Below are 23,004 nucleotides of genomic sequence, written 5' to 3'. Positions count from 1 at the left end.
TATGCTAAAGTTATCATCTAACAATTTGGAATCTATTTATGATGCTTCTATCATCATCATTGTGACTTTATTTTAATTAATTAGGTATAGTAAATTGGCAAATCATCATGACAATCATAATAATGCAGAATCATCGTTCCTTGTTATTTTAGATATTTGGTACTTAAGATCACATTTGTGTTGTAAAACGTAATAATATGATGTTGTGCAATTCAAGTGTTAATAATTATGCATATGCCACTGAGTGCTTAATAATTAATACATAAAATAGTACAGGATGCCCCAAAAAGCTGAAAAAAATATGTTTAGGAATAATTTTCTTACTTACGTGTACATCTTTTATAAAATGTAATCATAAAAATTAAAACTACAATCATTTAACTGAAACAAAACGTCTATCTTTCGAAAAAAATAAATCCTTTAGCTTTGATACACAAACGAAAACCGTTGTTAAAATTATCAATATAATGCACATAAAAAAAACTTTTTATTTCAACGTACCTACTCGTATTTTTAGTGTGTACTTATACCTAAGCAATATAAAAATATTAGTACATTATCTTGGATAAAACATTTTATAAATAATATAGTTTCGTTTAGACTAGACAACATAAAAAAATCGGCCAAGTGCGAGTCGTAGTCGCGCACTGAGGGTTCCGTACAAACCTGTAGGTATATAAGTAAAATTTCACCTCAATCACCATCATGACAATCGGGTCACATCAATTACTTATTAAAAAAAAAATATGATGTAACTAAAAATGTACGGATTTTGCAATTTTTCCTTTATCTGTGCTTGACGTTGCTTCGTACTAAATTTTAAGATTCTGAGTTCACGGGAAGTACCCTGTAGGTTTCGATTCCCTTGCGAGTGTCGAAATTTTGCGGAAATTTGCGGCATTAACGGCTGTATCTTTTGATTGCGTTGGCTTAGAAGTTTGATTTTTTCACAGCTCCAAGGGACAGTAGACCTGAGTGTTTGATGTAAATACAATTTTATCCAAATTATTCTGTAAGATAATGAGCTGCGTGTAAATTACTTATAAGCAAGATATAACGTCTTCTTTTTTGTTGTTAAAGTTTAATAATCTTACCTAAACATACTTTACAAAGTCAGATGTTGAACCACATTGTAAGTCTGGTTTGAGCAACAAAGAATGTTATTAACCCGTAGTTTTGAAATGAGAATTTCCGTTTGTTTGGGAAGGTGAAATTCGGCCGAGCTTGCCGGGGACTCTTAAAACTCCAAACTTTTTTTAAGCTTGTGCTTAATTGGGAATTTTCTCGGGCTTCACTTTACTAATAACCGCGAAAAAAATAATCTTTCCTTGAGAACTTTTTATAAATGTAATTAAGAGCCGTTCAACCCCAGTTTTGAGAAGTTTTCGCTGGAAATGGTAAGTTTCAATGTTTTTTTGCAGGTTTCCACATTGTTGTTATTTTATTGATTTTTACTGCCTTTAAAATAAAATAGGTCACGGACTTTAAGACCAAAGTGGAGAATCCGTACGAAATCGCCTTTTATAGAAACGTAGTCCTCATTTTCCTCTCTGGAAATGTTTTGACACAATTTAAAATTACTAAATTTAAATATAAAATTCCTATATAAGTTAGCAGCATTTAAACATTTATATGAAATCTGTTTTTCGCTCATATATTTTACAATAATCCAAAAATCTAAAAAAATCAAACGTTGGGGCATAGCTAATGGATAATATACATCAAATTATGTAAAAATATTTTCCATAATGTCAGTATCCATAGAGGAAAATGTTACGTTTGTATGGAGAAGCGGCCGTTACTTTTCCTCTGAATTGTTGAGAAATTAATTAAGTAAGAATTGTAGGAAAATATTATACAAGGTGCCCGAGCATTGCGAGACATTTTAACTCAGCATTCCTGGTAATATTTAGAAACTAACACTTGACCCTACTCATAGTGTTGTGTTCCTGCCGGTGAGTAAGGTTGCCAGAACTCAACGAGGGGGGTGGGGTTAGGGTCGGCAACGCGCATGTAACTCCTCTGGAGTTGCAGGTGTACATAGGCTACGGAGACTGCTTACCATCAGGCAGGCCGTATGCTTGTTTGCCACCGACGTAGTATAAAAAAAGCGGCCAAGTGCGAGTCGGACTCGCGCATGAAGGGTTCCGTACCATTTAAGACGTATTAAAAAAATCTACTCACTAGATCTTGTTCAACATTTTACCACTTTGGAGTTTGGACACACATTTTACCACTTTGGAAGTGTCTCTCGCGCAAACTATTCAGTTTAGAAAAAAATGATATTAGGAACCTAAATATCATTTTTGAAGACCTATCCATAGATTCAAATTCAAATTCAAAAATTCAAAATTGTTTATTTCTTTCAAAAACCATGACAAATGTTACAATGGCTGGTGTCTCCTTGTAAGTTATTTACAAAATAACCTGTGCTAGGAGGCACCGCTCTTCCATAGCTAAGTACAGTCAGTATTATACAATTCTATTCTTAAAGCTAAGTTCCTTAATTATTAATATGAGTATGTGTGTGTGTGTGTGTGTGTGTGTGTGTGTGTGTGTGTGTGTGTGTGTGTGTGTGTGTGTGTGTGTGTGTGTGTGTGTGTGTGTGTGTGTGTGTGTGTGTGTGTGTGTGTGTGTGTGTGTGCCCATGTGTGTGTGTATGTTTGTGTGATCTGGCTAGGCTACATATCCTAATAATTCTTCTACCTGATCGTAATTTTTGTCTTCCAACCACTTTGTTATTTTATTTTTTACATCATATTGCAGCATTGGATATATATCTAGTGCTTTGTTTAAGGTATTATATAAGTGAGATGAACGTTTGTTATACTGTCTACTAGCAAAAGTTGTGTACGTTTTAGGTAGGTGCATAGCAATATCTTTCCTCCGTCTTGTCAGAATGTTGCGGTCATAAGTTGTGGTTTTATGCTTTCTTAGGACAGCGGTTAATATATACAATTTTCTGACAGTAAGCAACTTACACATTTGATATAGCTTGTCAGTTGAGAACCACATCTTCTTAAAATACATAATTTTGAGAAGACTACGCTGAGCTCTCTCAACATCAATAAAGCGAGTCTTAGCAGCGCCACCCCAAACAGGCAAACAATAGGTTAACACGGATTGAACTAATGATGTGTAGATCTCTTTTAAAAGATCTCTACCGTGACCAAGGGCACCCGGAACGACCCTTGGCACCACATGTCTTAAATTTTTAAAAATCCAATTAAGCTTTCGTAGACGTAATATAACATATTCGAGATGTTGGTACCAAGAGAGCCCCCGATCCACAAAGACTCCCAGATATTTTGTGCTATCAACTTTAAGTATAGCGGGACAGGTTTGCTGGGAACAGTTCAGTAGATTGTTACAACAGCTATGTATTTTAATGTCGAAACTATTAACAGGTTGTGTATTACTGTATATACTGTGACATATATAATTTGTTTTAGCGGTATTTAACGTAAGAATATTGTTCTTAAGCCATACATTAATAATTTCAAGTCCATTTTCCGCGAATTTCTGTACATCTTCCCATGAAGTACCAGTGAAGACGATGGCAGTGTCGTCAGCATACGAGAATATATCTGCATGTGGGATCTTTAAGTCGCACAAGTCATTAATATAAATTAGAAATAGCGTTGGTCCAAGCACAGAGCCTTGAGGTACTCCGTACGTCACGTCTTCATCTTCACTTGTACAGCTGCAGTCTCCCAGTTTCACCCTCTGTTTCCTGTTTGTTAAATAGTCCTGGAGAAGACGAAGCGGAATATCTCTTATCCCCATCCTTTCCAACTTGTGTAACAGTATAGGGACAGAGACGGTGTCAAAGGCCTTTTTGATATCTAAATACACAGACATACATTTAGATCCAATGTCAAGATGGTCAACTATTAGTGAAGTTAGAGCAGATACAGCATCTTCGGTAGATTTACCAGGTCTGAAGCCGTATTGAGACGGGGATAATAGGTTGAATTTATTTAAGTACTTAAATAATTTGGTATTCAATAACTTCTCCAGTATTTTGGAAATTGCTGGTAGAACAGATATAGGTCTGTAATTATTTACATCGTCTCTGTCTCCACTTTTAAAAACTGGTGTAATGATTGATTGTTTAAGTGGATCTGGAAAAATTCCCTTATCAAAACAAATATTTACTAAATGCGTAATTATTGGAATCAGTACTGGCTTTGCAAGTTTAAGAAATTTATTGGAGATATTATCCCAGCCTGGTGCACTATTATTCTTAAGGCTTGATATTATGGATTGAACTTCATCATGGTCAGTATGGGACAGTATAAAGGAGTTTGGCTGAGACCGAAGGTTTAGAAGGTATGTTTGTTGTACGTTTTTATCCGGTTTAATATTTGTCGCAAGTTGCTTTCCTATATTGGAGAAGTAGCGATTGATGTAGTTTGCAGAAGCAACAGGTGTTGATTTGAGATGAAGGAGCTCAGAATTAGTCCTATTATTTTTATTAGTGTATGTAATATTTTTTATATTTTTCCACAGTAGTTTATTATTTTTAGAAGATTTACTCAATAGCTCTCTCTCATAATTACGTTTTAGTTTTTTTATTAATTTATTGCAATTATTTCTATATCTTTTATATGTTATTTTTAGTATTTCGTTGAAAGGATCACTTTTTAAGTTCTTTTGCATAATATCTCTATTACGTATACAACGTAAAATTCCTGGTGTAATCCAGGGTTTTAAATTTCTGTATTGTTTAGGTATCGTTTTGATTGTAGTATGTTTATTTAGCACCGCTGTTATCTCAAAGATTAGACTATCTATAACTATATTAGGATCGCTGTAGTACAGGAGATTATTAAGATTTTTATTTTTTAATTCCTCAAGAGCTGCATTATAATCTACTACAGTTTTAGTCTTATTTAAAACGACACGTATGGGTTTGATGATTTTTTTTTTTTAATTTTATGACGTATTAAAAAAAACTACTCACTAGATCTCGTTCAAACCAATTTTCGGTGGAAGTTTGCATGGGAATGTATATCATATATTTTTTTTAGATTTTTCATTCTGTTATTTTAGAAGTTACGGGGGGGGGGGGGGGCACACATTTAAATGATATTAGAAACCTAAATATCATTTTTGAAGTCCTATCCTTTGAGGACCTATATACTGCAAAGATATTGTGTAGAGGTCTTTAAATAGACTACATACGCATAGCACACTGGCAATCATTGTTGCTTTTTATGTTTTTCGACGCGATTTTAAAAAAGCGGCCAAGTGCGAGTCGGACTCGCGCATGAAGGGTTCCGTACCATTTAAGACGTATTAAAAAAAAACTACTTACTAGATCTCGTTCAACATTTTACCACTTTGGACACACATTTTACCACTTTGGAAGTGTCTCTCGCGCAAACTATTCAGTTTAGAAAAAAATGATATTAGAAACCTCAATATCATTTTTGAAGACCTATCCGTAGATACCCCACACGTATGGGTTTGATGAAAAAAAAATAAGTCAAAGTCAAAGTCAAAGTCAAAATATTCTTTATTCAAATAGGCCTAGCAACAAGCACTTTTAAATCGTCAAATTTTACAAATATCATCTTAATCTAAATATCAGAGCAATTTATTGATGCAGTTATTATTGTTCTAAAAAAAAACATTGTACTATTATAGATATGGTAAACTTAATAATAAGTTATGACTTATAAAAAAAACTACTTACTAGATCTCGTTCGAACCAATTTTCGGTGGAAGTTTGCATGGCAATGTATATAATTTATATTTTTTAGATTTTTCATTCTGTTATTTTAGAAGTTACGGGGGGGGGGGACACACTTTTTACCACTTTGGAAGTGTCTCTCGCGCAAACTATTCAGTTTAGAAAAAAATTATATTAGAAACCTCAATATCATTTTAAAGACCTATCCATAGATACCCCACACGTATGGGTTTGATGAAAAAAGATTTTTTGAGTTTCAGTTCTAAGTATGGGGGACCCTCAAAATTTATTGTTTTTTTTTTCTATTTTTGTGTAAACATCATAATGCGGTTCATAGAATACATCTACTTACCAAGTTTGAACAGTATAGCTTTTATAGTTTCGGAAAAAAGTGGCTGTGACAGAATTGGACTGACAGACGGACATGACGAATCTATAAGGGTTCCGTTTTTTGCCATTTGGCTACGGAACCCTAAAAACTAAAATGTCCTATAAAATTTTCTGGATTAGGCCTAGTTTCAGAGATAATTAAATGTTTTTCGAAATCATTCTTTCGCCATAAGTCGGTACAAAACACATTTTTGACGCGGTATTGCCACTTTGAGGTCTAGTCTGGACATACCTATTGATTGACATCGTAAAATTAAAAAAAATATGCTAGAGGCTACCCCCAAATAAAAAAAAAACTTTTTAGTTAATTTTAGGTTATGTGTTTATCAATAAAAATTACGTTTTATGTACAGGAGTGTTCAAAAAAAGGGAAAAAAAAACATTTTTTTTTGTCAAATTTCACAAAAAGTCATATAACATTTTTTGCTTCTGTTGCCATCACAAATGCACCGTTAAAATCTTTCGCAATGCTCACGGGCACCTTGTATAATATATAAGTATATATAATATAATAATGTTATTATATTATACTTACTTACTTACTCCGTTGGCTCAGCGACCCAAAATGAGACTTGGCCTCCGACACAAGACAGCGCCACTTTTCTCGGTCCTGTGCGACCTCTCGCCAATTGTCGACTCGAAGCTCACATTATACACATTATTATATTTATTACATAAGAGTTCCTTATCTATTGTTATCGGTACCTATATTTTCCTTTTTATTTGTATTAAAAAAACGAATTCACTTAATAAAACACTAAGTCTCATTTTGTATAGGATTTTGAGTTTCCAAAACGTCCCGCTTGGCGCGCTCTTTCTAAATCCAATACAAAATGAGACTAAACGCAAACGCGTACGTCACGTTTCGAAATCGAATTTATTTACACTAGGGGTACAGGTAAGTAGCCGACGTTTTTGTCTAAATTAAATTCGTTCTTTACTCGATATTTCAATTATATTTTTTTAGCCGCAATAAAATGTTATTATCACTTGAGCAAAGAAAAAAAAAACAATTGAAAAGTCGTTACAAAAATCAAATCGCAAACTACGCTTCATATCACACACGCACGGCAGAGCGCACGCCGAGTCCGGAATAAAAAACTGAATAAAACCCAATATCAATTTATTTATAAGCCCCTAATGATATAATAATGTTTCCCATCCTGACACGTGCCTGTTTATCGGACTTGACTTCTGCCTCGTGTCTAAACCTCATGGGAAATGGCACCCTATTTCTATTTAAATATTTATAATCCGTCAATCGTATGTGATGATGCAAATTGAGGATTAATATTTAGAGATGCTGATGGTTTTGACGTAGTATTTTTAATGTGATATTTTTGTTAACGTAATAAAAAAAATTGTAATTCATATTTATTATAGAATTTAAAAATATATGTATTACATACAAACAAAAGAAATAAGAATAAAACAACTAATTAGTTAGCGAATAGGATTATTTTATTTATTCCAAATAAAACAAGGAAATAATAACATAAATAAATAACTCTTCCAAAATAACTTCTTAAAATAATTTAAAATAATTCGACCCGTAATGATAATGAACTTTGAAATAATTATATTTGTGTAAATAATGTTTTCATCTATAAAATAATAATGTGCGATTAAATAGATATAATGAGTTGACATGTAAAATAACTATATTTTATCAATAAAGTTTTGATTGATTGATTGATTGAAAATATGGCCGAATAAAATTGATTACAATAAAAATAATAGAATCGTTAAAATATATTTTATAAAATTATCAAATTACTGCAGTGGAATAAAAACACAAATAATTTAAGGTTTATTGACATAGGTACTAATCAAATAAAAATTTTATTTGATTAATACCTATGTCAAAATTTAACGCGCAAATATGTATTTAATACATATTTGCACGTTAAATTTACATTTTACCTACTTAACAAATTGATATCAAAACGCCAGACCCGTTGAGGACACATTGAGATTTACCATGGACGAAATGAAAAAAATAAAATCTAAAAGTGAAAAACTAAATCAATATTACATTGTTTGAAATTAATCACTAGCGACATCTGTTATCATTAGTAACAGAACTAATATTTGTTTTAGTCTTGGTTGTAATTATGTAGTGCGGAGACAGATGGCGCTATTAAAGAGGTGACCCTCTCTTTAGTTTGATGGTTTGCCACATCTTGTTCTTGCCATACAACGTAGATAATATTTCATATAGTCGTTAGATGGCAGCACATTACTACTACGACTGTGTATTGATTATGAGCTGGTCTGCTTAAAAAATAATGTGAAAGAAATGACAGCCAAGTTCTTATTTCTGATATTTTTGTTGATCTCGAAATTAATTAAAATTATGTCGAACTAACTTTTATGTTTCAGATAAACATAAAATAACGTACCTATATGATATTGTTACTATTTTGAGAAAATAGTTGCCAGAGAATTAAGTTTTTATTTTTTTCAAACAACTAGGTACAGTCAGCATCAAAAGTAGCGGATGAAACAACGCGCCAAAAGTATCTGATATTCCGTATAACTTTTCCAAATGTAGATAATTTTCTAAAATTCGCATTCAAAAATATATCGTTTACAGTCTTAGTTGTTCTATATTAAAGACATCACTTTTTGTTAAGCTGTTACAGAATAGTAGATCCGCTACTTTTGATGCTGACTGTACCTATAAAATGTATAAACTGAAATATTTATCATATACTATACAAAAAGTGACCACTAACCAAGCCCTCCAGCGGCCACGTTCGAAGTCAAATCAGCGTCTTCAGAATCAGGCCGCAAGGTCACCTGAGGGCCTACCGCGAACCACGTTCGACGTGTTGCCTCCAGGGATCGGAAACCGGTATTTTTTGTATGGGAACGAAAACGGTATTTTTTCGTTATTTGTTAATTACTTCATTTCTAATTAGGCAATCTAATAATACGAAGTCGTTATCTGAAAACACAACTGAGTCCTACATTTAGAGTATAAAATAAACCGAAATATATGGTTATTTCGATGTTTTTGCAAAAAACCGGTTCCGATCCCTGGTTGCCTCTCTGTCGCACTCGTAAATTCTTACGTAAGTGTGACAGGGAGGCAACACGTCGAACGTGGTTCGCGGTAAGCCCTCTGTCACCCAGAGGTCATGCAGGCATTAGCCGCGTAAGCTGAAGATGCTCATTTCAATTTAGGCCTCATGGCTTGCATTTTTCTTTAGTATTTGATCCATAGTCGTAACTACTAGTATTATATGATCTGTGGTCGTAACTATACAAAAACAAGAAATAATTTAATAAAATTAAGAGGGTATAAATAAAACACGAAATCTTATAAATCAATCTAATCTAATTAGGTATATTTATTTACTATCGTTTAGGCATTTTTTCAGCGCTTACATAAAATCATGTAGACTTTAAATTATTTTAATCAGTAATAATCACTTCAATACATTTCAAAGTACTAATTTTGTTAATTATTGTCATAGATTTATTGTCTCGTCATATCAATGTATGTTGCCTGTGATACAATTGCTGTTACACATTTACTGGAGTGATGTGATGACAGACGCAGAATCTTCAAAAACAGCAATTTTATTTCACTAAACAGTATTACAGCATTTAAATCGTAGTTTACCTTAGGTTATAGTTAAGGTAGATAAAAGTAAAAAACAATATTCTGCGACCCGAACTGTCCTATTGGAAATTATATGTCAATGTCGCTTTTTGGGGGACAACGTTCTATTGCATTGCAGGCAGCATAAAGTTGTTAGTTTTGAGCAAAATGCTAAATATGCTAGATTACAAGAATATGTTAGGAGGTCGGCGTAAAGATGTTGACACTAAAGCCCGTAAATGTTTTCATTTAATATAAAATTCCTTAAGTTTTTTGTTGTCAATAGGTTAACTTGCCTTTGGAGGCCTTTGTCCAGCAGTGGACGGTGGACGTCTTTCGGCTGAGATGGTGGTGATGATAAGATTGACTATTTCTTGTTGTTAATTTACCCATGTTCTTTTGATTTACATTTCACGTACTTAATATATATATTTCAACTTTTATTTATACCAACTTCAAAAAAGGAGTTCTTCAACCCGTCGAAATCTTTTTTAGAAGCTTTTATTTAACTTGCCCTGTTAGTATATTAGTTATAATAACAGATTTAAGTCGGATAACAATGCAATATTATATATGGTGTCATCGAGCTGATCTGGTGATGGAGATAGGAGGTCACCATAGGAACTATGTGATGAAACAACGCAACGTAATTGTGTTTGGGGTTTTTAGAAATGTCTCGATGATTATTAGTTGTCTGTGGTGAATAAGTGCAGGCAGCGATAAAACTTTTTACCAAAAATGATATTTTTGGCAAAAACTTATTTATTAACTTGTTTGAACAGAAGCTAAGTGTCAACATTTTTTTTCACGAAGCGACACATAACAGTGAATTAGTTGCGAATCGTACGTTTTGCAGAATGCAGAAGAATAACGTGTGTTGTAAAAATCTTTTATGCATTATAATTGATTATTTTGTACAATCTAAAGTCTTTTAAGGAAACACTAAGCTAGTTAAAGCCCTTCTATCTTAATACCTACATTTTTTTCTAACGGAGCTGTTTAAAATATGGGATTTTTTTAAATTGATATACTTATAAATTTTTTGATATGTAACTCCATATAAAATTAGGCAATTCGTTATAAGAGCAATGTTTTACCCATATTAGAAACAGCTTTACAAAAATGTACCAAATAATATTTGCGATTCATAAACAAATACGATGTATGATTTTCATAATATGACATTAAGTAAAATACAAGTATGACACTGATGACAGGAATAATCAAAATAATCTCGAAAGATAAACGAGTACTATTTTAAGCCTTACTATATTCCGTCTTCGTCGAGTCTAAAGTGATACAGCAGCAATAAAGTGTGGCAGCGCCACCATAAATGTCATTACATAAATATGTAGTCATATTTATATTGTATTCTGTTTTTATTGAATTTAAATTATGATGTTGTTACTGTTTAAAATCTTCTTCTCCTTCTTTAGCCCTTCTCTACCCTTCGGGTGTAGGCCTCCTTCATTTTATGCCACTCGTCACGGTTCCGTGCGACCTGGAGCCACTTCTTCCCCGCAGTCCTTTTGATGTCGTCGTCCCAACGCATCTGGGGTCTACTTTGAGGACGTTCCTGTTTAAAATATGATGTCATATTTGTATTATGACGTTTATGATGGCGTCACTGCAGACTTGACGTAGACGAACTCTACGGAAATTATTTAGTCTAGGAACAGGCACACTTCTACCACGTCACAATAATAGCTAAAAGGCTAAAATTAATAGTTTTGGTTGCAGTTTTTTTAAGTAGCAACTATTTTCCACTACGCATTGAATCAATTTATGTAGCTCTTTTATAAATACTGGCAATTAATTTATAAGCTATATAACTGTTTTTTTTTTTTGTACAACGTAGGTCATGATTACATGTAATGATTACTTTTAGAGTAAGTTTTAAATTGAATGAAGTAAAATAAAGCATTGAAAGTAATATGCTTTTTGTTTTACTGTTGCACATTACTTACAGAATTAATTACTTTTCTACTGCAAGCAAGCTTCAAATTATTGAAATAAGCGACTATTGTTATTCTTTAGGAATATGTAATTTATTATTATAAAATCTAGAAAATGTATAAATTCACAACCTATTATTTGTCTATTAATTTATTCCAATTTTAATTCAATTTAATTGTTCGTAATTTGCACTTGCAACCAATATTCGTAGCATTTTTTTAGGTATTGATATTTCAATAACAAACTATCTGTCCATTTTTTAATGGAAACACTTTCAGATAATATCCAATATAATTATTGTTTTTATTTTTATTTTTATCTGACTTTATTTAATTTTCTTCTATTAACCAATGCTAGCTGTTATTATTATTTTAATAATACTTTTTAACCATTCTTCTCGCTTCTTGTCAAATGGTGTTCCACTCCCTTTAAAATCATAGTAATCATATTTAAGTTTTATTATTTCTTGGGCTTGATCATTCAGTCATTCAAAGCCAAAGTGTTTTTGTTATTTTGAAAGTCCAAATGGAACCATAAGTCAACATAAAAATTTAATTACCGTTTTTATGTAAATAATATTTATTTTAACATGGTGTAAAGAAACATCAATTAAAACTTTATTGTATTTATGAACTTTAGCATTTTGATAAGCGTTTTAACCTCAACCATGTTTTTGCTCATAAACCAACATTTATTAAACGTTCTGTCTATTATATTTTGACCCAGAAATCCGGATGTTTTAAGTTATATTTCGTAATATCTAATTGTATTATTTGATAAAAATTAAATAAACAATAAATATATATATTAATTTGTAAACAGTAAATAATAGTTATACATTTTCTAAGAACTAGTAATTGGCAGGCGTAAAACAAGAAAGGCAACCGTCTAATTTGGACTTATACTTCAAAATAAACAGTTAAAAATGTTTGCTTGAATATTTCAGAGGCAAATACATTTTGTCCTGTTTATTCAGCATATAACAGCATTTTTTAAACATATTAAATATTAATAATGCAATTATAGAACAGCAAAGCCCATTTTTTTCATAGAAAGGTATTTATAGTTGGCTAAAACTCCTTTTTCCTGGTTATGAATGATGTGGCGCTTATAATATGAAATTATTAATTAATAGGTATTTTAAAATGAGTTTAACAAATTGCTTTACACTTAGATATATGTATTTCATTGCAGTAGTAGTTTAAGTACTTAGTCACGTTTATAGAACTTGGCTGCCTCACTACTTATTGCATTTCGTGTCTTTAAAATACATACATTTGTATGAAATGTGCAAAAAATAGTAAAATTCTACACATTCTCTATGTTTAAGCTAAATTTGCAAGACTACACCAACTTTGACAGAACCACGTGTAGTAGGTAGTAGAGTGTCATAAATCTTTCTCGTTCCCTCATTGCTAAGGATCGAAGCCACATGTAATTTGTCTCCATTTTGTGCGGTCATAAGTCATGTGGACTGCACGGTGCAGACTGCCAGCCGACCTCTGAAGTGTTCGACTATCGGCCCGATTAGAAAAAATGCTGAAGACACGTTTAAGATCTTGGAAAGATCTTTAAAACATCGATAACTAAACGACATGTCAAAAGTGACGTTTATTTCGATTCCGCTGTGACTCCAATAAGATCTATCTACGATATTTCTAACGTAAAGTGTCATTGGTTGCCCGAATCGAGCTGCTTCTGTCAATAATTATACTGCATATAAACGATATCTAAATGAGAACTTATCTAAACCAGAACTTATCGTTATAGTATTTCATTCTTCGAATTGGGCCGCATCTCATACGTAGGACACGTATGAGATGGATCTCGAACACGTTTGCTATTCATTCGGCCTGAAATTATAAATTATATGTTTGTTGAGACCACATAATATATGTCCGATGACTCTAAGAGCTCAAGGCATGTTCTCGAAAGCCAAGTGGCAATTTTGAGCTCTCTTAGAATGGATAGGTTTGTTCTTCTAGTTGTCATTTTCACATTGTCATTTGTAATTATGATAGCTTGGTCCAACTCAATATAGGTACTCATTCTTTATACTTAGAAAGTAACGCCAAAAGTTCATATACATAACCAAGCGGAATTTTAGAAAACCTAAATACCTCATTCTAATCTAAATTGCTTTTCACACGTCGCTTTACGCAAATAACGCACAAACATACACCTAAGCCAAAATCTTATTTACATCATAAGTACATGCGCTAAACGAAACATTTGTTCCCCTAGAACATTAAATATAAGTATTATGTTGAATTACGATTTTCTAAATATGGAAATATAGATAGGAAGGAATCATGGAAGATTCTGGAGATTTATTAAAATATTTGTTTATACAGTTAACGTAATTTTAAATCCTGCCCAAGTATTTAAAGACATTATGTCAGAACTGCTTTCTAAAATTATTGTCTGATAGAACACTTTCGAAATACTGTTTTCCTTGGACAGGATAAAGAACAATAATATTAGAAACATATTGGTTAAGCATAGGTTTATGTTTAGGTTAGGTTAGGTTAGTTACTTCTTGTATTTTAACAATCCTGTAAATAGAAGTAAACAATTAAATAGGGTTTATTTTTAATAATAAGTAAATGTATTATGAAAAATATTGACAATATCAAGTCTTACACAAATTGATGCCATTGCTAGATCAAATCCATTCACATCTCTGCAAAGGAGAATACTATCCTCTAGAGCGTCCCATTGTCCTCATACTAGTACAAATTACCTTTAATAAAATTTAACTCATTACGAAATGAAATAGAGCTTTTGTTGTGAATCGTTCGATTTTAAAAGGAAGTTAATTTAGATTTTCTAACAGCATTGATCCAAATTTGACTGTAATTTTTTTTGGATGGTGGGCCGGTAGAAGTTAGCACTCGATTACACCGATTTTTCGGACGGAGATACCAAATCCCATGTAGATTTTGCCAAACTAAATGAAAACATCAATTTGTGGAAGCCTTTTCTCTACAAGGCGTCCAATACTATAAACGGACAAAATTAAGATCTATTTAAATGATGATCTAATAGAATCTCAGAAAGTCAACAGCATCTACACTAAATGTAAATAATGACAATATGTCATGGGTCTTATCACGTAAATATGCACACTTAATCTTTCTAGAACCATCTTCTTAAGAGGCTGTCAACACCCAATGTCCTTGAAATTGATGTTACTTAAACAGTTTTTTAAGAAAGACTATTTGTTTTAGTCAAGTAAGAAAAATATATGTTCATATTAATTATATTTCAAAGACCGTGGTCGTACTAGATACACGATTGAACGAAATCGGCTCGATAGAAAATAATTGCAAAGATTGGTCTTAAAATCACAATTAAACGGTTTTATGTCTTTATTGTTTTGACTTATGGGTCTGCAGTTAAAATCACAATTTTAAAACATTTATATCTAAACCGTGGTCGAGTTAAATATTACACTAATAATCCACTTTTTTTTATTTAAATATTTTTCTTATTATTTCCTTGCCCAGGCTCAGTAACATGCGACAGTGCTATCTCATTTACTCCGATACAAATAGACAGTGTGCGCGCTTTAGGTATTGACAGCCTCTTAAGGTCAATGTGGAGAAGATCGGCATATACATTTTTGGTTGGGAAGAACGTCTTAGTATTTGTATTCGAACGTCGCGCAGACACAGCCATAAAGGAAGAGCTTCGCTCCTTCTGCTCTACCGACCTGCTGTAAGTGGAGTATGTGTACCAACGCAAGAGATAGAAGCGACGAAAGAGCTTATTAACGATCTGATCTGACATGATAGACGGTCTTCTCCGCATTGACCTTACATATTACATATCTTACTCAAAAAAAATAATTTTTGGTATTTGTCGTGAAGTGTGCATTAATTACTGACAGCAATTTCCCACTTAAAATACCAATATAGTTAAATTATTATTGTCTTATTTGTATTGTCATATAGTTAATAGGGAAGCTCGATAAAATATCCAGTATTTATAAGTTACAAGTAGTGAATAACTTTAACTATAGGGAATTCTGGAAAATACTCTTCACTAACATTAAGAATTCTAAAGGGATTTAATTTAGAGAGGTAAAGAATGGACCACTGCAATCTTAAAATAGATAAACTAAAGATATTTTAGATATGATTCGACTAGGATATGCGAGTGTTACTAAAAACTTTAGGGGACCACCGAATACGAGGTGGATATTTATTTTAAAAAATTGTAATAAGCACAGCCAAAACATTGCGGTGGACTCGATTTATTTGTTCCTACATGGTTGCTACATCTTATTTATCTCGCACCCTCACAAGCCCTTCTAAAATCCGCTATTTTTGTCCAATTTAGGCATTTCTCTAAACCAGAATTGACCCTCTAACTTCACCTTCAGTTTCAATTATTATCAGTAATTCCAAATTAAGCAGTTTTTGTTAATTTTATTAAGGATCTTGTCTTTTTCTTTTTCGGCAACATTCCGGTCATTTCCCCGCTAGATTGGTACCTATACATATGATAGGCATCTTAAATCTCTTTCTTTTATCGTTGGCAAAATTTGTTCCATTTTTTTCAACATTTGAATAATAGCTTATTTAGAATTACTAGTGCCTCCCTAGTTCTCTACTAGGTTTTAATTTCTCTTCATATATCACACTACAAAACTCTTTTCTATTCCCCGCTGCCTACATCTACCCCAACATTCTATAAAAACAACACATGATTAAATCCAGATTCACTCACATTGTCACTCTTATCAAGTCTGAGAGAGACCACTTCGACGTGTGACTCCTAAACTGCTTACCTTTTCGGTGACAAACTCTGGACATAATTCGGATCCATTTCATCCAAGTCTTTTCCTTTCGTCTCAGGCACGCAGCATACAACAAAGCAAAGACCTCCCACACTTACTGTTGCATATAACCAGAAAGCCCCATGAAGACCCAGTGCCTGTTGAAAATCCACAAAGGTCTTGACGCCTACGAAAGCACAGAGGTAGCTGAAAGCCGTTGCCATGGCGCTTCCAAAAGCCCTGTACTCCAAAGGAAACAATTCTCCTATAAGCAGCCAGGAAATAGGACTCATGCCTAAAGAGAACGCTATAGTAAAAACCAAGACACAAAGAAGAGGTATCCAGTCATTTTGACCAGTCTGATGGAACATCACATTCTGGATTCGTTGATTCCTGTGGACTTCTTCATAGTACGCGTAGCTCCCAAAACCAGCTAAGGCCATTGACATTAATACTGAACTAAGTATAAGTAAAGGTAGGCGACCAACCGTGTCAATCAAAAGTCCGGATAAACACGAAGCTAGCAGTTGTACAAATGACACAGCTATAGCGGCTCCATGTGGGTTCATACCCCCAAAAGTCTTGCGAAAAATAGGTACGGCGTAGAAAGAAAATGCATGAGCACCTGAGAACCTTTGAAACATCATAAGACCGCACGTCACTAGGATTGGACCTAGCAATCTATTCATCGACTTAACATCTAAGGAACTGATGAATTGACTACTAGACATTTGACTCTGTCGCTGACTAAAGTTTTTGCTAGCCAAGACATTTGTTCTTATAGTTGCTAGTTCTTGAACGACATCGGAATTGGGGCCTCTAAGCCAGAGGAGGCTTTTGTAAGCTTCTTCATCTTTCCCGATAAGGACAAGATAGCTTGGAGTCTCTGGTATGTAAAGAACGGTGCAGAAAAGAAGTAGAGGAGCGGCGGAGATGCAGAGGGCGAGTTGTTGCCAGTCGAGGTAGGCACCGATGGTGAAGGAGAATAGGACTCCAAGATGACCGACGATCTTGAGCACGGCGCTGAGGCAGCCGCGGATATCCGGGACGGATATCTCGCTAATGTACACCTGGAATATGAATAAAATATAGTTAAACATCATAAGTTACAAAAATTGAAAAATATGCAACATTTAAAAGTCAAAAGTGCGCAAAAATTATATAATTATATCAGCAAGATGTATTGCTGCATCCGAGATTGTTCGAAATCAACTAAATTAATATGGGTCAGTGCACGCAATTTGGTAATTTACCATTCTGTAGTTAGTCATTTAAAATTCTGTAAAATTATTAAATTAATTTACTTATAGGCATAAGCGTTAATTCAGTTCCACTTATCGTGTCTTCAACATTGAAAATTATCGTAAATTATGGTCACATAACCAAAGTCATATAAACGCTATACGCATCACAGTATCAACGTTTTGTGTTATTGATTCAGTTGCAGATTTTGACAGTTGAAACATCATAATGGATTGTACTACCAAGTTATTTATTCAGTATGAAAGTTGACTCATTCGTCATTACGTCTGAGTGACGCGTGCTGAGTTTGGTCAGAGTGAGTCAATTTTTGTGAGATAACTTTGTTTTTCTCATTATATAGCTCATGGAACGTTATTAAATTCAAGAAGGTCAAGTGAAGTCTTAAAAACAGAATTTTTCATCAGTAAATATTTACTACTAAGTATGCCTTTATTGCTTGACAAGATTCTATTCGGACCTGAAATAGTGTCGCTGCAAGTAGCTTACATAACATATGCTAAATAGTTTTTCTTGTGTCTTTTACAATAGTTTTGTCATTTTAGTGGTAAAATCGTTTATATATTAATTTGATATCTTTTCTTTCTGTTTCAACGTCTATTTTCAAAGAATCACCTTGACAGTGAAAGTCAAATTCTATCACATCATAGTATTAGCACATTTTCCTACACTGAATACATCGTCAATTTCGCCCTCAATCCCGGCAGGTAACTAATTCTAACTTTCAAAAGCAATAAAAGTTTAATAACAAACAAAGCTGTTTTAATTTCGTACCGACGGACTAATAAATAATAATTTCATCGTAAACACCGAAGTTTCACAAATTCCTGAATTAGCCGCTCCCTGCGAAAGCTTCGGAAAGAAACTTAAGCCTGGACAAAGTTTCAGACTTTATCAATTATATGTAGGGTGCTGCGAATTCTTATTATGAAGGACATTCTTTGATGAATAAGTTTATGAGAACAACATATGTACATATTCAGAGCTCGAACAAAAGGGTAACGGTTAAAAACAAAGTCTAAAGTTGAAATATTGTATGGTGGTTATAAACACAATTTATAAATATATATATGTGAATTTAAAAATACTATTAACAAAATATATTATTATAAAAATAGTTCTTCTTTGAAATATACTAAAAAGTGGCTGTGACATAATCGGACAGACAGACGGACATGACGAATCTATAAGGGTTCAGTTTTTTGCCATTTGGCTACGGAACCCTAAAAATTGTTAAATAATACAAGTATTGACGACCGGTTTGGCCTAGTGGGTAGTGACCCTGCCTACGAAGCTGATGGTCCCGGGTTCAAATCCTGGTAAGGGCACGTATTTGTGTGATGAACATGGATATTTGTTGCTGAGTCATGGGTGTTTTGTATGTATTTAAGTATTTATAAATATTTATTTATTATATATATCGTTGTCTAAGTACCCTCAACACAAGCCTTATTGAGCATACTATGGTACTTAGTCAATTTGTGTAATAATGTCCTATAATATTTATTTATTTATTATTTATTTATTTATTTATTATCTCAAAAACAAATCAGACAATAACGTAATGATCGTAGTTCAACAGAATGGAACTTTTCAAATCAAATAAGGGCACCTGATGAAACATCCAGAAAATGTTTGATATCCTAATTGGATACGCAAAAGTTTCCAAAAAGGCTGGCTAAAGTTCCGACATGGCCACCCGAACTAAAGCATAATGGTTTTTCAAATAAGAAAGTCTTAACTGCTAGAAATATCCAGAGAAGTTTGTCGTTATCTAAGTAAAATTATATGCGGGTGACTTGAACATTCGTTTCTGAAAGCGTGCCTTATTATAAAGATTCAAAGTTCATTTTCCTTTAAAATTAAAGGTTTTGTAGATAACTTTTGCCGCAGAATTGTGGCCTATTGAACGATTACGCTTATCTTCGTGATCTTGTCCGTTTAATTCTATTTCGTGGATAATTTATAATTCTTGTTGGGGTAATTGAGCGACGATCAGCATCGCGGATTAGGAAGACTCTTAAGTCCCGGTAATCGTTTGATTTGTGTTTAATGCAAATGCAACGTTACTTTTAAGTCTCTTTTTGTTTTTACAAGCTTTTATTTCACATCCGATATCTGAACCAAATCAAATTTTACCAGTTAAATTTGACACACGTTTTAGTTTCTGACTTAGTTGAAACTTAACTATCTCTGATTCTTAGCTACTTTAGCAGAAATCGTGGAATGGCAGCAACCTACACACCAACATACCTGAGCATGTTTAGGATAGAACAGAAAAATGCTCTGATGCACATCATGTGGATTGACGTAGCCAGGACAGTAAGAAGCCAGTAACGTCACGCATTCCACCAAAGAGAACCCCAAGAACGATTGATTACCTTTTAAAGTATAAGGATGGAGCAACAGAACCATGCTAAAGCTGCTCCACCAGCCATGCTGCTGAACTGAGCCTTTGAAATTGTAGATTGCAAGTCTAGCTTGGTTAGGATGGAGTACCAAAAGCCCCCTATTACGCCGTGACGCTCATTATTCCCTAAAGCAAAGTCCCTAGAATATTTAAATACCTCAGAAAACATAAGTCGCCAGCGCAGTCAATAACTAAGGACATAGCTCAGCGTTCAGCCCATTTTAAGGAAGAGCTCCTGGTATTATAGCATACCTGAGAAAGCATGGTCAGGATGGAACAGCAAAAGCCTCCCAAGAATGCCGTGATGCACATCATTCGAACAGAAGTAGCCAGAACAGTCAGAAGCCAGGAAAGACTGCAGGGTGCTGCAGCGAGGGACAGCACGCGTCGGCGTCCGTGCCGCATGGCTGCTCCACCAGCCATGCCACCGAAGAGGGCCCCTGGAATAAAGAAGGTAAATGTTAATGATGGCTTTATCATGAAAAGCAGCGGAGTAGGACCTATTCCCGTAAAAGTTATACAATTTCCATTGCAACGGAAACTCAGTTGTTTGCATGTATGGTATTTGTGAGTTTTTATGGGATCTGTTATCCCAATTCATTTTTACTTTTAGTTCGGTGTTTGTCAATGTAGGATTGTTATCTTGGCTACGCCCCTGGTACTTATTGCTAGATCCGGGCGTTTGGAAGCTGTTCATTAGTGAAGGTCAGAGTTTCTGGCCAGTATATATGTAAGCTTAACTTTGTTTTCTTAAAATGACTATTGTGCCTGATATTTTCCGTTACAGGGGTAACGCTACTGTAACCAGCTCCTCTAAGGGACCCAGCAATATTTAGAGATTGCTTCCGGTTTTATATACCCTCGTAAGACCCATGGTCCTACTCGTAGTACTAATTAATTCAATGCAATTTAAATCATTTTCAATCGGAACAGAGTTACATTTTTTTTTCATTTCGTTCGATTTCAAAACAGAAGAAATTCACCATATGGAAACTATTCATTTCAAATTCAAGTGGCAGCTTTTGTATGGTGGGGGTGCTTCCCCACTCAAGGTGCTTCGCCTGTGCAACTCCTTCGCAATCTGGCAAAAAAGTTTTAAATAAGTAACTACCTATTTAAAACAAAGTTGCACTAATAATGACGTAATCGGTCGATAATGATGATTACCAGCAATAAAACCAGGTATAATAAAAAGCAATTACTGAATTCCAATATTCACAAATCCATTCCGTTTCATGTAAGTCCATCAATAGACCATTAGTGTAATGGCAGGTGCCTTTTAGTCAAATGAATCGGCTTCATCAGTTAAAATCCGTTAGTTTTCGAGGCATTTCAGTTGGTGGAACGAATGTCTGGCCTTCGTAAATGCTACGAAGCGTTGCTTAGACTTGACAGTCGTATTGAAATTATTCTACTGCAGTAATTAATTTATCGTAATGATAATTTTGCTAGAATGATTAATTTCACCAGGAGTTATTGACACAACAGTTGCCATATTAAAATGAGGGGAGTTTAATGAAAAATGCGTATTCTTAGTTGGTCCTATAGTATACATACTAGCTTTAGCCCGCGGCTTCGCCCGCGTAAAGCAAAAAAAAAGGTTCTCAGTTCGACCCGTATGTTTGTATGAACGCATGTAGGTATATATGTTTGTCCGCGATTATTAGATTTAGAATCGAGACGACTGGGTGCTGGGGGTCGGCGGCTATTGCCTTCGTTAGGGAAGTGGGACGTCGAATGAGGGAAAGGGGGTCTGACGCCCGCGCGGGTTCTTACCTGGTGCAAAGGTTATCCATCGCCATTCAACGTGGCAATGCGGCTAGCGTTATGGGTACCTTTGCGCCGGGGACAACTCGGGGGGGGGGAGGGGTCTTTTTGACTAGCCTTAAGTTAGTCTTAAGTTTTGTTTTTTTTTATCCATGTAACAATTGTATAGGTATTGTAAACTAATTTGATGCTTTAATTAATATGGTTTATTGTAACCACCATCTTACTTGTGACGTATTAAATAAATACCGAATACCTAAGAAAAACTCCTTTAGAATCATGTTCTGAAAAATCCATGAAGTATTCCACAACTTTATGCTTGTTAAAGTATTTCCTTATGAACAACATTTTTAGCCATGTTTGAAAGTGGTAGCAATAGAACCAAACTTTGAGGTGAACTTACACGGGAGCACGCCACATAGAACTGACCGTGGAAGAAACAGTCCTGTCGTAGTATCAATTAGGATAACGCGGGTCTCATTCCATGCCTCAAAAGCTAAAAAGGAACCCTTATAGGATCACGTGTGGCTGTCTGTCAATCCATCTGTTACAACCGATTTGTTCCGAAACTACTGGACCGATTGGAATTGCAATTTGGCAAAAATACTTTAAAAAAATTTCATGTCCACAATATTAAATTTTAAAATCATTCAATGCCATTTTCGTAAATAATGTCCCAAAAATCCATAAAAACGACAACCATATTGATAGTAGTAATCCTCCAACAGGGGATTTGTTTTTCACGTCCACCTCGTTAGATTTTAAAATTATTCTTATTTTCGTAATCAGCGACCCGATAAACCTAAGAAATAATACCCATGTTGAATTTTATACTTTGTCACCATATTTCCCCCTTTTAGGGGTTGAATTCTCAAAAAACCTGAAAAACGTCTTTACTCATTTATCGTTAGGAATACTCTTGTGAAGTTTCGAATAAAATAGTTTAGCTAATCTTGTTTCCCCATACAAAGTTTGGACCCCCATTTAGACCTCAGGGGATGAATTTTGAAAAATCCTTTCTTAATGCACCCCTAGAACTTGTAAAGAACATACGTAGTACGTACCAAATTTGGAATCTCTAGAACCAGCGGTTTAGGCTGTGCGTTGATATGTCAGTCAGTCAGTTTCTT

General features: G+C 34.1%; 1 protein-coding gene across 1 annotated transcript in view; it reads right to left on the bottom strand.

Annotated features, from left to right (window-relative positions):
* Window positions 1–9,384: 9,384 nt before the first annotated feature.
* Window positions 9,385–23,004, bottom strand: part of LOC133516569 (facilitated trehalose transporter Tret1-like) — a 77,637-nt gene continuing 64,017 nt past the window's right edge. The window contains exons 4-5 of the mRNA XM_061849567.1: window positions 20,360–20,547; window positions 9,385–17,507 (exon numbers count right to left, since the gene is read on the bottom strand). Coding sequence (XP_061705551.1) covers window positions 16,446–17,507; window positions 20,360–20,547 — 1,250 coding nt within the window. The 3' untranslated portion in view covers window positions 9,385–16,445. The remainder of the gene's footprint in view (window positions 17,508–20,359; window positions 20,548–23,004) is intronic.

This window comes from Cydia pomonella, chromosome 3, assembly GCF_033807575.1.
Source record: "Cydia pomonella isolate Wapato2018A chromosome 3, ilCydPomo1, whole genome shotgun sequence".
Classification (NCBI taxonomy): Eukaryota; Metazoa; Arthropoda; class Insecta; order Lepidoptera; family Tortricidae; genus Cydia; species Cydia pomonella.
Note: the sequence above shows the minus strand (reverse complement) of the source record. Positions and strands in the feature narration are given on the sequence as shown.